We start from the raw sequence: 16,438 nt of genomic DNA on the forward strand, positions 1-16,438 counted from the left end.
TTCGAATACCAAATTTGAAACATTTCTGGTGAAAAATGTCGCTTAAATCAGCAAAATACGCCTAATAGTAGACGCCCCCATATGTCATTTTCTACATAGGATCTTTAGGCTGTCCTCTTGGTAGGGACATTTCTATGAGTCATGTTCTTGGTAGAAGACGTTTCTTTAGATCGTCTTCTGTATAGAAGTCGTCTCAATATATTATCTTTGGCATAGAAGACGCCTTTGTAGGTCGTCTTCAGCATAGAAGACGCCTTTGTAGGTCGTCTTCAGCATAGAAGACGCCTCTATAGGTCGTCTTCGTCAAAGAAGACGTCTCAATAGGTTGTCTTCGTCAGAGAAGACGCCTCTATAGGTCGTCTTGAGTACAGAAGACGCATCTATAGGTCGTCTTCTCTATAGAAGATGCCTTCATATGTCGTGCTCTCTACAGAAGACGCATATATAGGTCGAATTCTGCATAGAAGATGCCTCTAAAGGTTGTCTTCCTTATAAAAGACGCCTCTATAGGTCGTCTTCAGAATAGAATACGGGTCTATAGGCCGTCTTCTCTATAAATGATGCCTTTATATGTCGTGCTCTTTATATAAGACACATATATAGGTCGAATATATAGGCGAAGATGGCTCTATAGCTCGTCTTCTCTATTGTAGACGGCTCTATAGCTCATCTTCTCTATTGAAGTAGCCTCTAAAGGCAGTCTTTTCTATTGAAGACGCCTCTAAAGGCAGTTTTCTCTATAGAAAATGACTCTATGGCTCGTCTTCTTTATAGAAGATGACTTTACAGGTCGTCTTCTACATAGTAGATGACTCTTCATGTCGGCTTCTACATAGAAGATGACTCTACATGTCGTCTTCTGTGTAGAAGATGACTCTATAGGTCGTCTTCTGTATAGACGAGGACCCTATAGGGCGTCTTCTGTATAAACGAGGACCCTATAGGGCGTCTTCTCTAAAGAAGAGGCCTTTATAGGTCGTCTTCTCCGAAGAAGAGGCCTTTATAGGTCGTCTTCTCTAAATAAGAGGCCTTTTTAGGTCGTTTTCAGCAAAGAAGACTTCTTTATATGTCGTCCACAGCATACAGAACGTCTCTTTAGGCCGTTTCCTCTATAGAATACTCCTTTATATGTTGTGTTCTTTATAGAAGACACCACCATAGGCCGTCTTCTCTATAGAAGATGAGTCTATAGATCGAATTCTGCATACAAGGCGCCTCTACACGTCCTTCTCTGTATACACACGCCGTCTTCTGTTCAGAAAACGACAACGTGGAACATCTTCATTGTAGAAGACGACCCCATGGGTCACGTGGTTTTTATTCTTTTTTTTTTGTCCTCTTCAGCATTAAGGACTTCTCCATATGTTAAGGGAGAATGGAAAGGCATATAACTTAAAATATCTTCAAGAAGTTTTTGTCAAAAATGACAAACTCAAAATAGTTTTGATTAAAAAAAAAAAAAAAAAAAAAAAAAAAAAAAAAAAAAAACAAATCCCAAAATGAGTACTTTTCCCAAAGAATTCATAACGTCTTCGTTCGGAAGTGGGCCTGGAAATATACACGAAAAAAGACATTCCAAAAGCAACTCCGATTCCCTACAAACCCCATCCATACAAATCTGTTATTGAGTGAAAATAAACAAAAGAATCTCTGTCCGAATGACAGTAAGATTTCCCTACTAAGCTTATATTTGAAAAACAGAAATGTATAAAAATCTTCCAATTCCATCTTCATTGCAGCTCAAATAGGTGGAAAGACATTTTTTTATTGGGCACCATTTTCATATAAACGTGGATAATACCCTCAAAATATATCAAATAGGTCAAATCTATAATCAGAGGGGTAAAAGTTATAAGGATCTCAACTGGCCGCAAGATTACGGAGTTTATATTTGAAAAAATAAAAATCATTTAAAATTTCTAAACATTTCAGAGAATTTAGTTAAAATTGCCATGTTGGGCGCCATTTTGGTATATGACAAATATTCCATATTTCCCAAACGATTTATGATAATTAATAAAATGCATTAAGAAGCTTCCAATTGGGCGCTATCTACATTCCAAGATGTTTTTGAAATATATCTACAATTTTTATAACCACAATTTTCCCCCATAACCCCGGCAGTTGCTCAGCTACATCCCTATATTTTATGTCGCCATAAAGGTAAAATCCATTTGAATTGTTCAGATTTATTTATTTATTTACAGATTTCTGGGATTCTCATTTCAAATCGCTGAACTTAAATTTCAGCGGCAGTACACATGTGTTCATAAAATAAGTTCTGAAAGCATTTTCCGTCGGATAATGATATTCCATGTTGAAATTCCTCAAGATATTGGCCACTGTTATTTCCATTTCCATATCGACAATACGTTTGCCCAAACATGAGCGGGGTCCAAAACCGAATGGTAAAAATATAAATGGATTAATGTTCTTCGATGAGAACTCCTCCATGCCGGGTTCAATGGATCTCAGCCAACGTTCGGGTATAAATTCCAATGGTTTGGGGAAATATTTTGCCTCTTTCAGTAGCATATTGGAAGCCATGAAAATATTGGTACCCTTGGGTATTTGATAACCACTTAGGTTTAAATCACGTCCCGATATCCGTACATTACCGAATATCACGGGATAGATACGCAGGGCCTCCTTAATGCAGGCCCTTAGATAGGGGAGATTTTTCATATTTTCAATGGAGAAATCTTCGTGCCGTCCAACATTTGTAAGGATTTCTTGACGTAACTTTTCTTGTTTCGCCGGATTTTTGGCAAGGCACAAAAATATGGCCGACAACACGGTTGAGGTGATTTCTACACCGCCCATAAGCAAATCTATGGCCGATATTATGGCCATTTTTCGATCGATTTTTAATAGTTTTTCCAAAATGCTTTTCTCTTCGCCCTCGGCAGGGGGGTTCTTCTCTAACCTCTCCAGAGTCTCCGCCACATATTTTTGACATATTTCATAGATAATATCCATGGATTTTTCGAAACGTTTATAGGCCGGCGTCTTGATATATTTATAAATGGATGGTTGTACACCCAGCTCATAGATGGCATCACCAAATGAAAAGAGGTTGTCGAAGATGGCTTTCGACTCATCGGAAAGGGGTTGATTTTGCAAGAGACCCATTCGTTTATCCAGGGCAATGTGGGCCACAGATTCTAGAGATAAGCGATTTATGTCGTAGAGAAAAGTTGGGGGCACTTCTAACGTTTTGGGGTCACGTAAGTGGCGAATTCTGTAATAAGTAGACGAGGGGGAGCGGAGTTATAATGGAAAATGGAGGTATTTTTAATTTCAGTTACTTACCTTTCAATAAATTCTTTATTGACTGCCTGCAAGGGTTCAATGTAGAGTTTGGTATTCTTGGGTTGCATCAGCACCGGATTTACCATGTGACGGAACTTGCCCCAGTTTTCACCACTGAATGGGGAAAGAAATTAAAAAACATAAAATTTATTAGTTCTTCTGTGTAGAGGTCAATTTTGGTATAGAAGATCTGATCTGTATAGACGACACCTCACTTATCCCAAGACCCATATATGGGTATAGGAGCATTAAATGCAGATTTTTCCATCCTTTGTACAAATATGACCGTATGACCGTGTGGGTACATAAGCCGCCTGAAGTCTTGGCATGACATATTTTGTGACATACATAAAGGGATGCCAGAGCTCCACTCGAATACTGCCTTCGTGCCTTCTTATCATATGCCTAGCCATGATATCAAGCTGGTTATATACCCTCACCTTTAGATGTTTAAATATCCCCCCCCCCCCCCCCCTTCTCACTTACTCTCCAGCCACGCCCATATACTCATCCGTGTACATTGAGTTCTTGCGCGACAAACGATAATAGGCCACTACCTCGAACCCTGGCCTTGCCGGATAGGAGCCCTCAGTACGGAAGACCTTCTCATGATCGGCCAAATTAAAGGTTACCAAATTTGTTGGTAGACCAAACATTCCCGGCAACAAATAAATGTCACCATAACGTTGACGACATTCTCGTATCACGATGTCAAAAGGTTTGCCGTGGAATTCTCCTCCTTTGAGAAAGCCCCGAACCAATTGCAATTTTGTGGGTCCCGGCAGCGATTTGTAGGGTTTACCATATTGCCATTCGTTGTCTAATGTTTCGCCGAGAGACTTGTCTGCCACTCTCTGGGAACTCTGTGGGAGAAATGTTAAATTTAACATTGAGTGAGAAAATTGAGAGTAATTTTTGGGTAGTCTCTTCCAAAAAATAATACATTTATAGGGAAAGAGAAAATTAAAATTGCATGATTTATAGTTTTTTTTTTATTTTTTTATTTATTTACTGATAACAATAATAATAATCTATATATATAAATGTAAGTTGTGTTAGTTACTACACTTATAACTTAAGAACCGCTGGACTGATTTTAACGAATCACACAAATTTGGAATTGTCTCCTCTCCGAAAAGGATAATATCCAAAAAAATCGCGTAAAAATGTGATATATTAGAATTTTCATTTTGACTTTTGAAATGTACAATAGTAATGTTTTATTTTGCATGATTTTTTTCCATTTTGACTTACTTTTTTCTAATGTACATTTGTAGTGTTTTTTATATTTTATTTTTGAATTCGAATATTAATACCAATTTATTTAATTGACTTGATTTCTTAAGAACTGAAATCGATGGAGGGTTACGTGGAAGTGTAGTACCGAATTATGTGGTGGCGAAACGGAATAGATGATATCGAAATAATTTAACGCGGTCACACCAAAGTTAACAGATAATTACTTTTTCAAAATCGCTAGAAAAAATCATGAAAAAGAATTCTCAAAAATTCTCAAATCGGGAAAAGATCGAAAAAAATTACAATGGAATCGAATTACAAAATAATAGTACATTCTATTGACAAACTTTGTAAGGATCTTTAAAATGAAATAAGTGTTAAATAGGATGTTAACTGACATCTACCCTTCAACTCGAGGGCCTACATCGTGGTTCAGCTGGAAAATGCGCAGACATTTAAACAAACAAAAATGACCGAAAAAGACTAATGGGGCTCATTTCAAAGCATGGACCTTCTTCTTTCATGTGACAATAATCCGTCCAATGAGAGCTCAAAATGCAAAATTCTTTGAGAGTACAATCAGTAAAATACCAAATTTAAAGTGTGCAAAATAGTAGAGCGAATGGGACTTTTAGTATGAAAAGGATTTATATCCTTCCAGAAATTCTTTCAAAACATTCAAGATTACTTAAATCGCTTTTGCAGGTCTTGATATCGATCATAACTCACGGATAAGGGTACAACCCGAATTCATATTTATATAACCATCTATGATTGAAGCTATTTTTGGGGTCTTGGCCACTTTTTCATTTTTTTGGCCCTTATTTGAAATTTTCAAAGTTGGTCTTGACCACCTTCATCAATTGATTTAGCTAAAAAAATTCATTTATACTACCCTGTGGTAGGGCACCATCATACAGATAATTGTCACACAGGAAAGTTTGGAGTATCCCCAAGTCCACTTTCACATCTAATGTGTGGTCAGAAAAGAAAATTTTGTATTCTATTGAATTTTTAACCCCCAAGAGAATATTGGTTAGGTATAACCCTCATATGAATGTATCCCTGATTCCAGTTATGACTGTGGTCTTGGCAACGTTTTTCAACTGATTTGGCTATTATTTGGCATCTTGGCTTTTCTGTTTCGAGGGTCTTGACCACATTTTCCAATCGATTTTGCTGTATTTAGGCTACTTTGTGAGTAGAGAACCATTGTACAGAAAAATGTCAACATACGTAAATATTTTGGTACAGTCCCCAGGGCCGCCGATCTATTGTGATTTTTAACGATTGGCGGACGACAACACGGGAATTGTTTAATCGTCATTTACTATGAACAAGAACATAGACTTTTTGGGGACGCTAATGCGCAATTTGAGGTGCTAAGGCGTAATTAACTTATTGTTATTATTTTGTCGGATCAATATTTATATTAAAATTTGTTCACCTTTAAAATTTGCATTACAGACTAGAACTACGGGCCGGCAACGCGGACCGGGCCAGCTAGTTTTTATATATAATTTTTGTTATCATTATTGTTATGTTTATTATAATTTTTAATTTATATTTTTGTATTATTATTGTTTCTAAATATTAATAAATCCCCGCTTACCTTAACCTCTGCCGCCGCCGCTGCCGAAAACTGTTTCGTCAAGCCATTTAAAATATAGACGCTTTGACGTTGTTTTAACAAATTGTTTGCCAACATTTCATCAGAGTTTTGTTATGTTTTCTTCGATGACTTGCAAAATTTGAAACGCGATTAGAACCTACCCTGACGCAATACCAAAACAGACTGAGTTGTCGTGGTCGGTGGTGCACTGGACAAGTGGGTTCTATCTCTTTTCGGGGGCTACTGTTTTGATAATAAATGTACCTTTATCTATTTGAAATTGAAAATTGAGAGATAGTGGTCGATGGATCAGAGACGCCTGAAAGTATGTGACATATGTGAGAAAATGAAAGTTCATTTAGAAAATATGAGCTTTGAATGATATATGAATATAGCTCATTATTTGGTAAATGTCGATGTACAGAAAACGAGTCGAGAGGTTATATTTTTTATAGAGGAGGAATATTATGTGTCATTCTCTACTCTCCAAGACCATTCCCTATGGTGACCGACTTGTGGCCGCAAGTATCGATAGTATCGACAATTTGAGATGGTGAAGTTATTTCGGAATAAGAAACAAGAAAAAGAACTGTAAGTTCGACCGGACCGAACTTTGAATACCCTCCACCATTTGGAACGAATTTGGCAAATATCCAAAAAAATAAAATTCATTAAAAATTCTTTTAAAATCTTAAAAATACCGAATGTAGCCCTCATACTATGGTCTATACGAAGACGTAGAATAAGCAACTTTTGTCATAAGCCATTATAATATTCTAAATTGATCAAAAAACCGAATATAGGGTGGTACTATTATATAGGGGGTAAAAATACCGAATATCGGGAGGTACCGTTATATGAAGGCTATTCGAAGATGTGAACCTGTACAGCCAATTTTCTGTCATAGGCTGTAGTATCCATTACGAACTTCAAATACCAAATTTGACCTGCATGGACGATTTTCTGTCATAGATTGAAGCATCCATTACGAACTTCAAAAACGAAATTTGAAACAATTCCGGTGAAAAATGTCGCTAAAATCATCAAAATACCGGATATCGGGAGGTACCGTTATATGAAGGTTATACGAAGACGTGGACCTGCACGAGCAATTTTCTGACATAGGCTGTAGTACCCGTTAGTAACTTCAAATACCAAATTTGAAACAATTTCGGTGAATAATGCTGCTAAAATTATCAAAATACCGAATATCGGGAGGTGTCGTTATAAGGGGGCTATGCCAAAACGTGGACCTGCACAGACAATTTTCTGTCTTAGGCTGTAGTATTCATTACGAACTTCGAATTTCTATGAGTCATGTTCTTGGTAGAAGACGTTTCTTTAGATCGTCTTCTGTATAGAAGTCGTCTCAATATATTATCTTTGGCATAGAAGACGCCTTTGTAGGTCGTCTTCAGCATAGAAGACGCCTTTGTAGGTCGTCTTCAGCATAGAAGACGCCTCTATAGGTCGTCTTCGTCAAAGAAGACGTCTCAATAGGTTGTCTTCGTCAGAGAAGACGCCTCTATAGGTCGTCTTGAGTACAGAAGACGCATCTATAGGTCGTCTTCTCTATAGAAGATGCCTTCATATGTCGTGCTCTCTACAGAAGACGCATATATAGGTCGAATTCTGCATAGAAGATGCCTCTAAAGGTTGTCTTCCTTATAAAAGACGCCTCTATAGGTCGTCTTCAGAATAGAATACGGGTCTATAGGCCGTCTTCTCTATAAATGATGCCTTTATATGTCGTGCTCTTTATATAAGACACATATATAGGTCGAATATATAGGCGAAGATGGCTCTATAGCTCGTCTTCTCTATTGTAGACGGCTCTATAGCTCATCTTCTCTATTGAAGTAGCCTCTAAAGGCAGTCTTTTCTATTGAAGACGCCTCTAAAGGCAGTTTTCTCTATAGAAAATGACTCTATGGCTCGTCTTCTTTATAGAAGATGACTTTACAGGTCGTCTTCTACATAGTAGATGACTCTTCATGTCGGCTTCTACATAGAAGATGACTCTACATGTCGTCTTCTGTGTAGAAGATGACTCTATAGGTCGTCTTCTGTATAGACGAGGACCCTATAGGGCGTCTTCTGTATAAACGAGGACCCTATAGGGCGTCTTCTCTAAAGAAGAGGCCTTTATAGGTCGTCTTCTCCGAAGAAGAGGCCTTTATAGGTCGTCTTCTCTAAATAAGAGGCCTTTTTAGGTCGTTTTCAGCAAAGAAGACTTCTTTATATGTCGTCCACAGCATACAGAACGTCTCTTTAGGCCGTTTCCTCTATAGAATACTCCTTTATATGTTGTGTTCTTTATAGAAGACACCACCATAGGCCGTCTTCTCTATAGAAGATGAGTCTATAGATCGAATTCTGCATACAAGGCGCCTCTACACGTCCTTCTCTGTATACACACGCCGTCTTCTGTTCAGAAAACGACAACGTGGAACATCTTCATTGTAGAAGACGACCCCATGGGTCACGTGGTTTTTATTCTTTTTTTTTGTCCTCTTCAGCATTAAGGACTTCTCCATATGTTAAGGGAGAATGGAAAGGCATATAACTTAAAATATCTTCAAGAAGTTTTTGTCAAAAATGACAAACTCAAAATAGTTTTGATTAAAAAAAAAAAAAATAAAATAAAATAAAATAAAACAAATCCCAAAATGAGTACTTTTCCCAAAGAATTCATAACGTCTTCGTTCGGAAGTGGGCCTGGAAATATACACGAAAAAAGACATTCCAAAAGCAACTCCGATTCCCTACAAACCCCATCCATACAAAATCTGAAATTTCCAATCTCTGTTGAAGAAGTCCCAAAACGGCTTCCCTACCACATCAAATGCCGTAAGAATTTAATCCAAAAGCAGGACTCCAAGACCACCAGCAGCAGTACTCCGAGAAGGGGTTATGACTTCAGCAGTTCCACGAATTCCAATTACAGAAATGCTCTCTTTTCGGTGCCAAAGAAATTCCGAGCTAAGTGTCCCTCAACCTCGGGAAAAGATGACAGTTACATTTCGCCAAAGTCTACCGTCCCTATTCCAACACCACAAAACCTGGGGGATTTGGATACCTCCCAAAAACTCTTGGACTCACAACATGAAATCTCCAACAAACCGGAAAATCTCAAAGGACCCGAATGGCGCAAACCCTGCAGTGCCAGTTTTGTGCCCGGTGTACCCAGGAAATATCTCGGCAATTGTCCACCAAATATCGAACAAATTGCCAAAATGTCCAAGACGAGACAGAAATTTTTTCTCACTCAGGATCCGAGGAGGACGCATTGTCTTGTGAATCCTGAAATATTTGACACGAAGGCATATTCGCGAGAAAAAGAGTTTCGAACTTTAACAAATATGGTTAAATATGCTCAGAATACGTGTGAATCGAGGGGAGGTGGTGGTGGTGTGGCTGAGGTCTCTCCTGAAGACTCGTTTATTTGTGAGGTCATTGATTTGGAGAATCCTTTGAAATTGGATTTCCAAGGTCTGGACTATAAGAACACCTACCAGCAGGATGAACAGGATTTACAAAATCAAAGGAATTATCGTCGCTTGGAACGTTTTATGGAGCGACGTCGGGTGAAGACCCAAACGAAGTTGGATGTGGATGAGGAATTGCATCAGGAGCGGTTGAGGGTGAGTGTAGGCGACCCAAGGGTCTTCTTCTGTATTGAAGACAACTCAAAGGGTATTCTTCGGTATAGAAGACGACCATAGGGAACTTCTTCGGTATAGAAGACAACCCAAGGGATATTCTTCGGTATAGTAGACGGCCCTATGGGTCTTCTTCGGTATATATGACGGCCCTAGGGGTCTTCTTCGGTATAGAAGAGGGCCCTAGGGGTCTTCCTGGGTACAGAAGACGGCCCAGGGGTCTTCTTCGGTATAGAAGACGACCTAAAGCGTCTTTAGTATTGAAGACGACCCTAGGGATCTTCTACAGTATTGAAGACGACCTTAGGGGTCTTCTCCGGTATAGAAGACGACCTAAGGGGTCTTCTTCGGTATAGAAGACGAACCAAAGGGGTCTTCTTCGATATAGAAGACGACCCGAGGGGTCTTCTTCGGTATAGAAGACGACCCAAGGGGTCTTCTTCGGTATAGAAGACGATCCAAGGGGTCTTCTTCGGTATAGAAGACGACCTAAGGGGTCTTCTTCGGTATAGAAGACGACCTAAGGGGTCTTCTTCGGTATAGAAGACGACCTAAGGGGTCTTCTTCGGTATAGAAGACGACCCTAGGGGTCTTATTTGTATAGAAGACGGCCCTAAGGGTCTTCTTTGGTATAGAAGACGACCTAAGGGGTCTTCTTCGGTATAGAAGACGACCTAAGGGGTCTTCTTCGGTATAGAAGACGGCCCTAAGGGTCTTCTTCGGTATAAAAGACGTTCCTTGGGGTCTTTTTGGGTACAGAAGACGACTCTAGGGGTCTTCTTCAGTATTGAACACGAGCCTAGGGGTCTTCTTGGGTGCAGAAGACGGCTCTAGGGGTATTTTTCCGTACAGAATACGATCCTAGGGGCCTTCTTCAGTATTGAAGACGACCCTAGGGGTCTTCTTCAGTATTGAAGACAACCCTAGGGGACTTCTTCAGTCTTCTTCTGTACAGAAGACGACCTTAGGGGTCTTCTTCGATATAGAAGACGACCTTAGGGGTCTTCTTCGATATAGAAGACGATCCAAGGGGACTTCTTCTGTATTGAAGACGACCCTAGGGGTCTTCTTGTGTTTAGAAGACGATCCAAGTGGATATTTTCTGTTTAGAAGACGGCCTTAGGTGTCTTCCTCTGTATGGAAGACCACCCTATGGATCTTCTTCCGCATTGAAGACGACCCAAAGGGTATTCTTCTTTATTGAAGACCCAAAGGGTCTTCTTCGGACTTTCAAATATCTTTCCATCCCATCAATTTTAGGTCCCCAAAGGATTCGACGTACGTGATCGGGATCCTTCCCGCCCTCCGACACCACCTCCCGAACCCATAAAATTGGGAAAAATATTTCGCTCGGCCGAAAAGTCAGAGAATCGTCAAATTATTGACGCCGAGAAACAGAGACGTGGAGAACGCTATCGCAATTTGTATCTAAAGAAAAGAGAGCGAGAGGAGCGGGAGAAAGAAGAAGCCAAACAAAAGAAGAAAGATTGCCAGCAAAATATTGGATTAGTTACGGCTGAGAGGGATTTTCAAAATATTGCCAGTAAAGCTGATGAGCTCAGTAAGAGAGCGCTGAAAAAAGAAGAGAGCAATGGCAGAAAGACAACTTTGAAAAAAGAAGCAACAAAAGATTTGGAATCTCAGAGAGAGGTTTCCAATTTGGCTAATGATCCAAAATTGAGATTAACTCCCCTAAAGGTGGGCAAGGTGGGAAGTAAATTTCTGCTGAGAGGCCAACTTCCCGAGGGAGAGACCTCTAAACCCAAAGAGAAGGGAGATAACAGATGCCTTAGCCGTGACCAATGGCTAAGGGAGTTAACTCCCAAGCGGGAGAAAATAAAACCAGATGTGGAAATTGGCCTGAGAAAATCTTTCAGTCCCGATGATCCCAATTTGATACTTTTCCAACCCCAGTTTGGCCAGAGATATGCAAAACCGGATACATCTGCCGTAAGAGAGTTTCGCCTCAAACCCTTGGGCCGCCATTATAAAAGAGTTTTACGCAAGCCAATCAAGTTTCGAAAACCTCATCTACGTTATACGGTGAAGAAGTTCAATTTGGTGGGTTATCGTTATGGAGATCCTTCGAAGGCCTTAAAGGGTCTGCTCTCCGTAAATCAGGGAGAGAAATTTCAATGGAAATCGGTAGATGAGTTTATTGCGAACAAAGAGAGAGAAGAGCAGCGACATTTGCTGGAGAAGAAATTAAAACGTTTACAGTTACTGGGTATACCCTGTAGACCCCCGGGTAGGCCGATATTGGAGAGGAGGTGTCAACATTCCGAGACGGAATCCGATAGGGGATGGATACCAGAAAAGGCTGTGGAGGGTGAAGAGAATGAGAGGGAAAGGGAGAGGAACTTGAGACAAATTATGCCCCTGGAGAGGCGTAGCAATATGCCAGCTCCTCAATATCGGGAGCCCACATTGCGCCAGCATCCCAAACGTCCCAGGAACTACACAGAGCAAAGGGTGCCCTCGGAAATATTCGATCAAGTTGTCAAGACCACGACGGTCCCTTATATGTATAAATTACCCGGGGATATTGTGGATCGGGCAAATGCCAATAGCTCCCGGAGAAAAACCTATACCGAGTTCTTGGAGTCCCGACACCATCATGACCACTGGAATCCCACCCAGAGTAAATATGTAGATGTCCATTATCAGCCGGAAATTGTAAGGCCTAAAATAGTGGAGATTAAGGGAAAATCTCAGGAGCCTCGGAATTTTGGCAGAAGTGAGGAAAATAGGAAGTTTGTGAAAGCCCAGCCCCCTTGTCAGGAATATGTGGACAAGAACTTGACCATGCCCGAATGGGATATGGAGGAGTTGAGGGAGAATTTCAGGAAAGAACATGGTGGGGTGGGAGAAGCTGCACCTACCCAGGGAACTTTGAAAATAGAAAACCGTTGCCATCAAAAGGATTTTGTGTTCCACTCCCGAGATCCCAGGGAGTTGGAGGATCTGCAGTATCCGGGAAGGGAGGAATATTTAAAGTTTATGCAGGAAATCAAGCAGGCCTTGGGGGAGAGAGATTCCCAAGAATCTCCCCTGGAATTCATGCAGACCCCCTTGTTGCAGGAGTTCCAGGAAGACCTGAAAAGCATTGAGAGCTGTCTCAGCTCTCTTAGCAGCTCTCAGTGCACAAATCTCACAAATGACAGCGGCAGCCATTTACTCCTCGAGGGCCAGGAGAAAATTCCGTTGGATTTTATACGCAAGTCGTTGGTACCCTTCGAGGAACTACAACGTTCCCGCTTCCAAGCCGAACCCATAGATGTGGAGCGGGAGGAACAGAATCCCTTTCGCGTTTTGCCATTTTCGGGTCAACGCAAGGCCCAGCTGGAGTTGTCGAGACCTCGAGATAAATTTTTCACCTTCAATAGCCGTTTGAAAAATGGTCTACGCCTGAGGCTGCAAGTGGCGCCCAAGGAGGAGGGTGGGAAATCCGAAGAAACCCTAGTGGGTAAGGGAGCCAGGAAACACAAACCCATGATGGCCACCGACATAGATGAGAATTACATCAATGTTGTTAAAAATCGTCCCGCCGTCAAGATGTTCAACTACAAAACCTCGCGATTCCTAATCAAGGATGCCTTGCGTCTGAAATTCGAATCTATGTTGATCCAGGGACAAATGGTTCGCACGAAAATCTATGATCGGCTCAATGAACACCATTGGGTGAATATGCAACAGCTGAAATTGTTGTACGATAAATTGTTCGATAAATGGGAAAAGGCGGAATATGATGCCTCCATGGCGGTGGTCTACAAGGTCAAGGCGTACTACGATGAAACGGATAGCTTGAAAACGGAATTGAAAAATCTGGAAAGGAATCAAGGTTCCGTCACAATGGACATTGTTTTCACCGAGGCCCATTGGGTCCGCTGCACCATGTTGCAAAATTTTCATTATCTCTTGGGGGATCATGAATGGCGTTTGCAGCATGATTGGATTCATCGGATAACTGGGGAGCCAGAAGACTCCGAGGGGGGTTCGGAAAAGGAACTGGATAACCCTGAAGGGTCCTCACTCCAAAAAACTAGTAGCGATTCCGAAAATTCCCTGGAGGAATCTGAATCTGCCATCCAACTGGAGAACTACGAACAATCCATCCTCAAGCGGTCCAAGGTCAATATACGGCCCCGCGACAAAGATGATGCCTGGGCCATAAAATCCTACTACGAAGAGGTTTATCTGCCCAACAAACACCCCAACCTCATTGTCTTCCCCAGTGCCGAGAGTTTTCTCCAAGGCCTGGAAAATTTGAAATCCAAAACTTTTGTTTTACTCTTGGAAATGCATTTCACCCTGGCCATCCACACGGAGCTTCAAAATAGAGTCGAGTCCTTTGAGGAATGGTGCCGACAGGATTTAAAGGAAAAACGAGAATATGTCGCCAGGAAATGTTCCAAATTGTATTTCATGCAAGATCGGGCAGCCTGGCTAAGGAGTCGAGTTTTGATGTCCCTACAGCGGCCCATAGAGGAATCTTTTAATGATGTGGGATTTTTGAAGGACTATGGGCTAATCAGTGAGGCGTGGCGTCGCATTGTGCCCTCCAATGTAAGGGGGTCCAATGATCAAATGGAAGCTGTGGAAATGGTGGCCATGATGTCGGATGTGGTGATGGAATTGATAGGTAGGTGTATCAGTCTTCAAGGGTGTATAGAAAAAAGAGGTCCTAAAGAAAATAGACCAAATTTTTTTTCTGTGGGATAAAAGGACCTTAGGAGGTCCTTAGGACCTCACATTTTTTTATACAAAAACGAAGTCCTGACGAGTTCCTGAGGACCTCAAATTCTTTTCTATAGAAAAAAAGAGCCCTGAGGACCTCAAATTTTTTTCTATAGAAAAAAGAGGTCCTTGTGACCTCAAATTTGAGGAACCATTTTTTTCTATAGAAAAACGAGGTCCTAAGAACCTCAATCTTTTCCTATAGAAAACATAAGAGGTCCTGAGGATCTCAAATTTTTTCCTATAGAAAACATAAGAGGTCCTGAGGACCTCAAATTTTTTTCTCATGAAAAAAGAGGTCCTGAGGACCTGAATTTTTTTCTAAAGAAAAAAGAGGTCCTGAGGACCTCAAATTTTTTTCTATAGAAAAAAGAAGAGGTCCTGAGGACCTCAAATTTTTTTCTATAGAAAAAAGAAGAGGTCCTGAGGACCTCAAATTTTTTTTCTATAGAAAAAAGAAGAGGTCCTGAGGACCTCAAATTTTTTTCTATAGAAAAAAGAAGAGTCCTGAGGACCTCAAATTTTTTTCTATAGAAAAAAGAAGAGGTCCTGAGGACCTCAAATTTTTTTCTATAGAAAAAGGAAGAGGTCCTGAGGACCTCAAATTTTTTTCTATAGAAAAAAGAAGAGGTCCTAAGGACCTCAAATTTTTTTTTTTAAAAAAAAGAGGTCCTCAGGACCTCAAACTTTTTTCTATAGAAAAAAAAGGTCCTGCTGACCTCAAATGTTTTCTATAGAAAAAGAGGTCCTGGCGGGCTCAAATTTTTTCTATAAAAAAAAGAAGAGGTCCTGAGGATCTCATTATTTTTCTATAGAAAGAGATCCTTGGTTCCAACCCATTCTCCTTTTCCAGCCAAATTCGAAACAATACCCATGGAAGAGAGCTCCACCACAGAACATGCCCTGCGTCGACGTCGCAACTATTTACTTAAACAATCTCAAAATGCCTGTCACATTGAGCGCCGTATCGACCAGGAAATGCAAAAAGTGAGAAAAAATCTTGAACCACCTCCAGCCCCGCTGAAATTTAAACGCCTCCGAAAATTACCTCGTCTCTATATCAAGAAACGTCAGAAGACTGTACAACGCGAAGAGAAAAAAATATCCGAAAGGGCAAAATTTTTCTTTCAAGCTTTCCACGAAGATGATGCTGACATTTTGCAACCCTCCGAGGTCCGCGACAGCATTGCCCAGGTCGATACGATCCAAGAACAAATTGTTCCATTTTATTTTGATCATTTTCTCAAATTGAATGGCTATACACCGAATTATAATTTCAAGACCCACATTGAAATGCGTGATGGTCCCGAATTGGAGCGGCTGAAGGTACGTTCCGTCGTACCTGAGATCCAACAGCGTCTAATGCAATGGGAGCATATTAAGCGTAAAATCATGGAGGATCACATAGCTCAGAATCCGAAAATGTACATTGATGTGGTGTGAGGGGAAATTTCGGAAGGGGGAAATGGGGAAGTTTCTGAATTTTGGAAAAATTAATTAATAATTTTATATTTTTATATATATTTTATATCGGACTTAAATAATTGCAATATATTTTCATACATTTTAAAAAATTTCCCTAAAAAATCCAAATGGGAAATTTGAAATTTTTAACGCGATTTGTTTTAATTTTTTTTTTTGGTGGATTCCAGATATTAAATATTTTTTTGAAAATATCCCTTAACAAACATTTCCCTCTATGGGAAATTTTTATTTTGTCCAAAAATTAATATTTTTATTTATAAGTAATCGTTTTAATTAAGAATAAACATATTCATTGAAAATAAAAATTTCCCTAAAAAAATCCCAAATGGGAAATTTTGATTTTTTGAGTCGATTTTTTTTTGAAAATGTCACTAAACAAAAATTTCCCTTT

General features: G+C 40.2%; 3 protein-coding genes and 1 long non-coding RNA gene across 4 annotated transcripts in view; 2 read left to right on the plus strand and 2 right to left on the minus strand.

The window, feature by feature from the left end:
- The window catches only part of LOC101889232 (lysophospholipid acyltransferase 5), a 451,325-nt gene that overhangs the window by 295,920 nt on the left and 138,967 nt on the right, over positions 1-16,438 (minus strand). The window lies entirely within an intron of this gene.
- Positions 1,363-2,057, plus strand: LOC131803154 (uncharacterized). Its single transcript, XR_009342489.1, has 2 exons — positions 1,363-1,664; positions 1,740-2,057. It is a non-coding gene; the product is annotated as an uncharacterized LOC131803154 (long non-coding RNA).
- Positions 2,174-6,372, minus strand: LOC131803150 (probable cytochrome P450 12c1, mitochondrial). The gene is made up of 4 exons (XM_059124228.1): positions 6,164-6,372; positions 3,799-4,175; positions 3,313-3,426; positions 2,174-3,241 (listed from the first exon to the last, which is right to left on the minus strand). Exons 1-4 carry the CDS (start codon positions 6,257-6,259, stop codon positions 2,221-2,223), a joined length of 1,608 nt encoding a protein of 535 aa, XP_058980211.1. The 5' UTR covers positions 6,260-6,372; the 3' UTR covers positions 2,174-2,220.
- Positions 8,724-16,136, plus strand: LOC101890881 (uncharacterized). The gene is made up of 3 exons (XM_005182181.3): positions 8,724-9,807; positions 11,086-14,467; positions 15,416-16,136. Exons 1-3 carry the CDS (start codon positions 8,833-8,835, stop codon positions 16,003-16,005), a joined length of 4,947 nt encoding a protein of 1,648 aa, XP_005182238.1. The 5' UTR covers positions 8,724-8,832; the 3' UTR covers positions 16,006-16,136.

Source organism: Musca domestica, unplaced genomic scaffold (assembly GCF_030504385.1).
Source record: "Musca domestica strain aabys unplaced genomic scaffold, Musca_domestica.polishedcontigs.V.1.1 27, whole genome shotgun sequence".
Classification (NCBI taxonomy): domain Eukaryota; kingdom Metazoa; phylum Arthropoda; class Insecta; order Diptera; family Muscidae; genus Musca; species Musca domestica.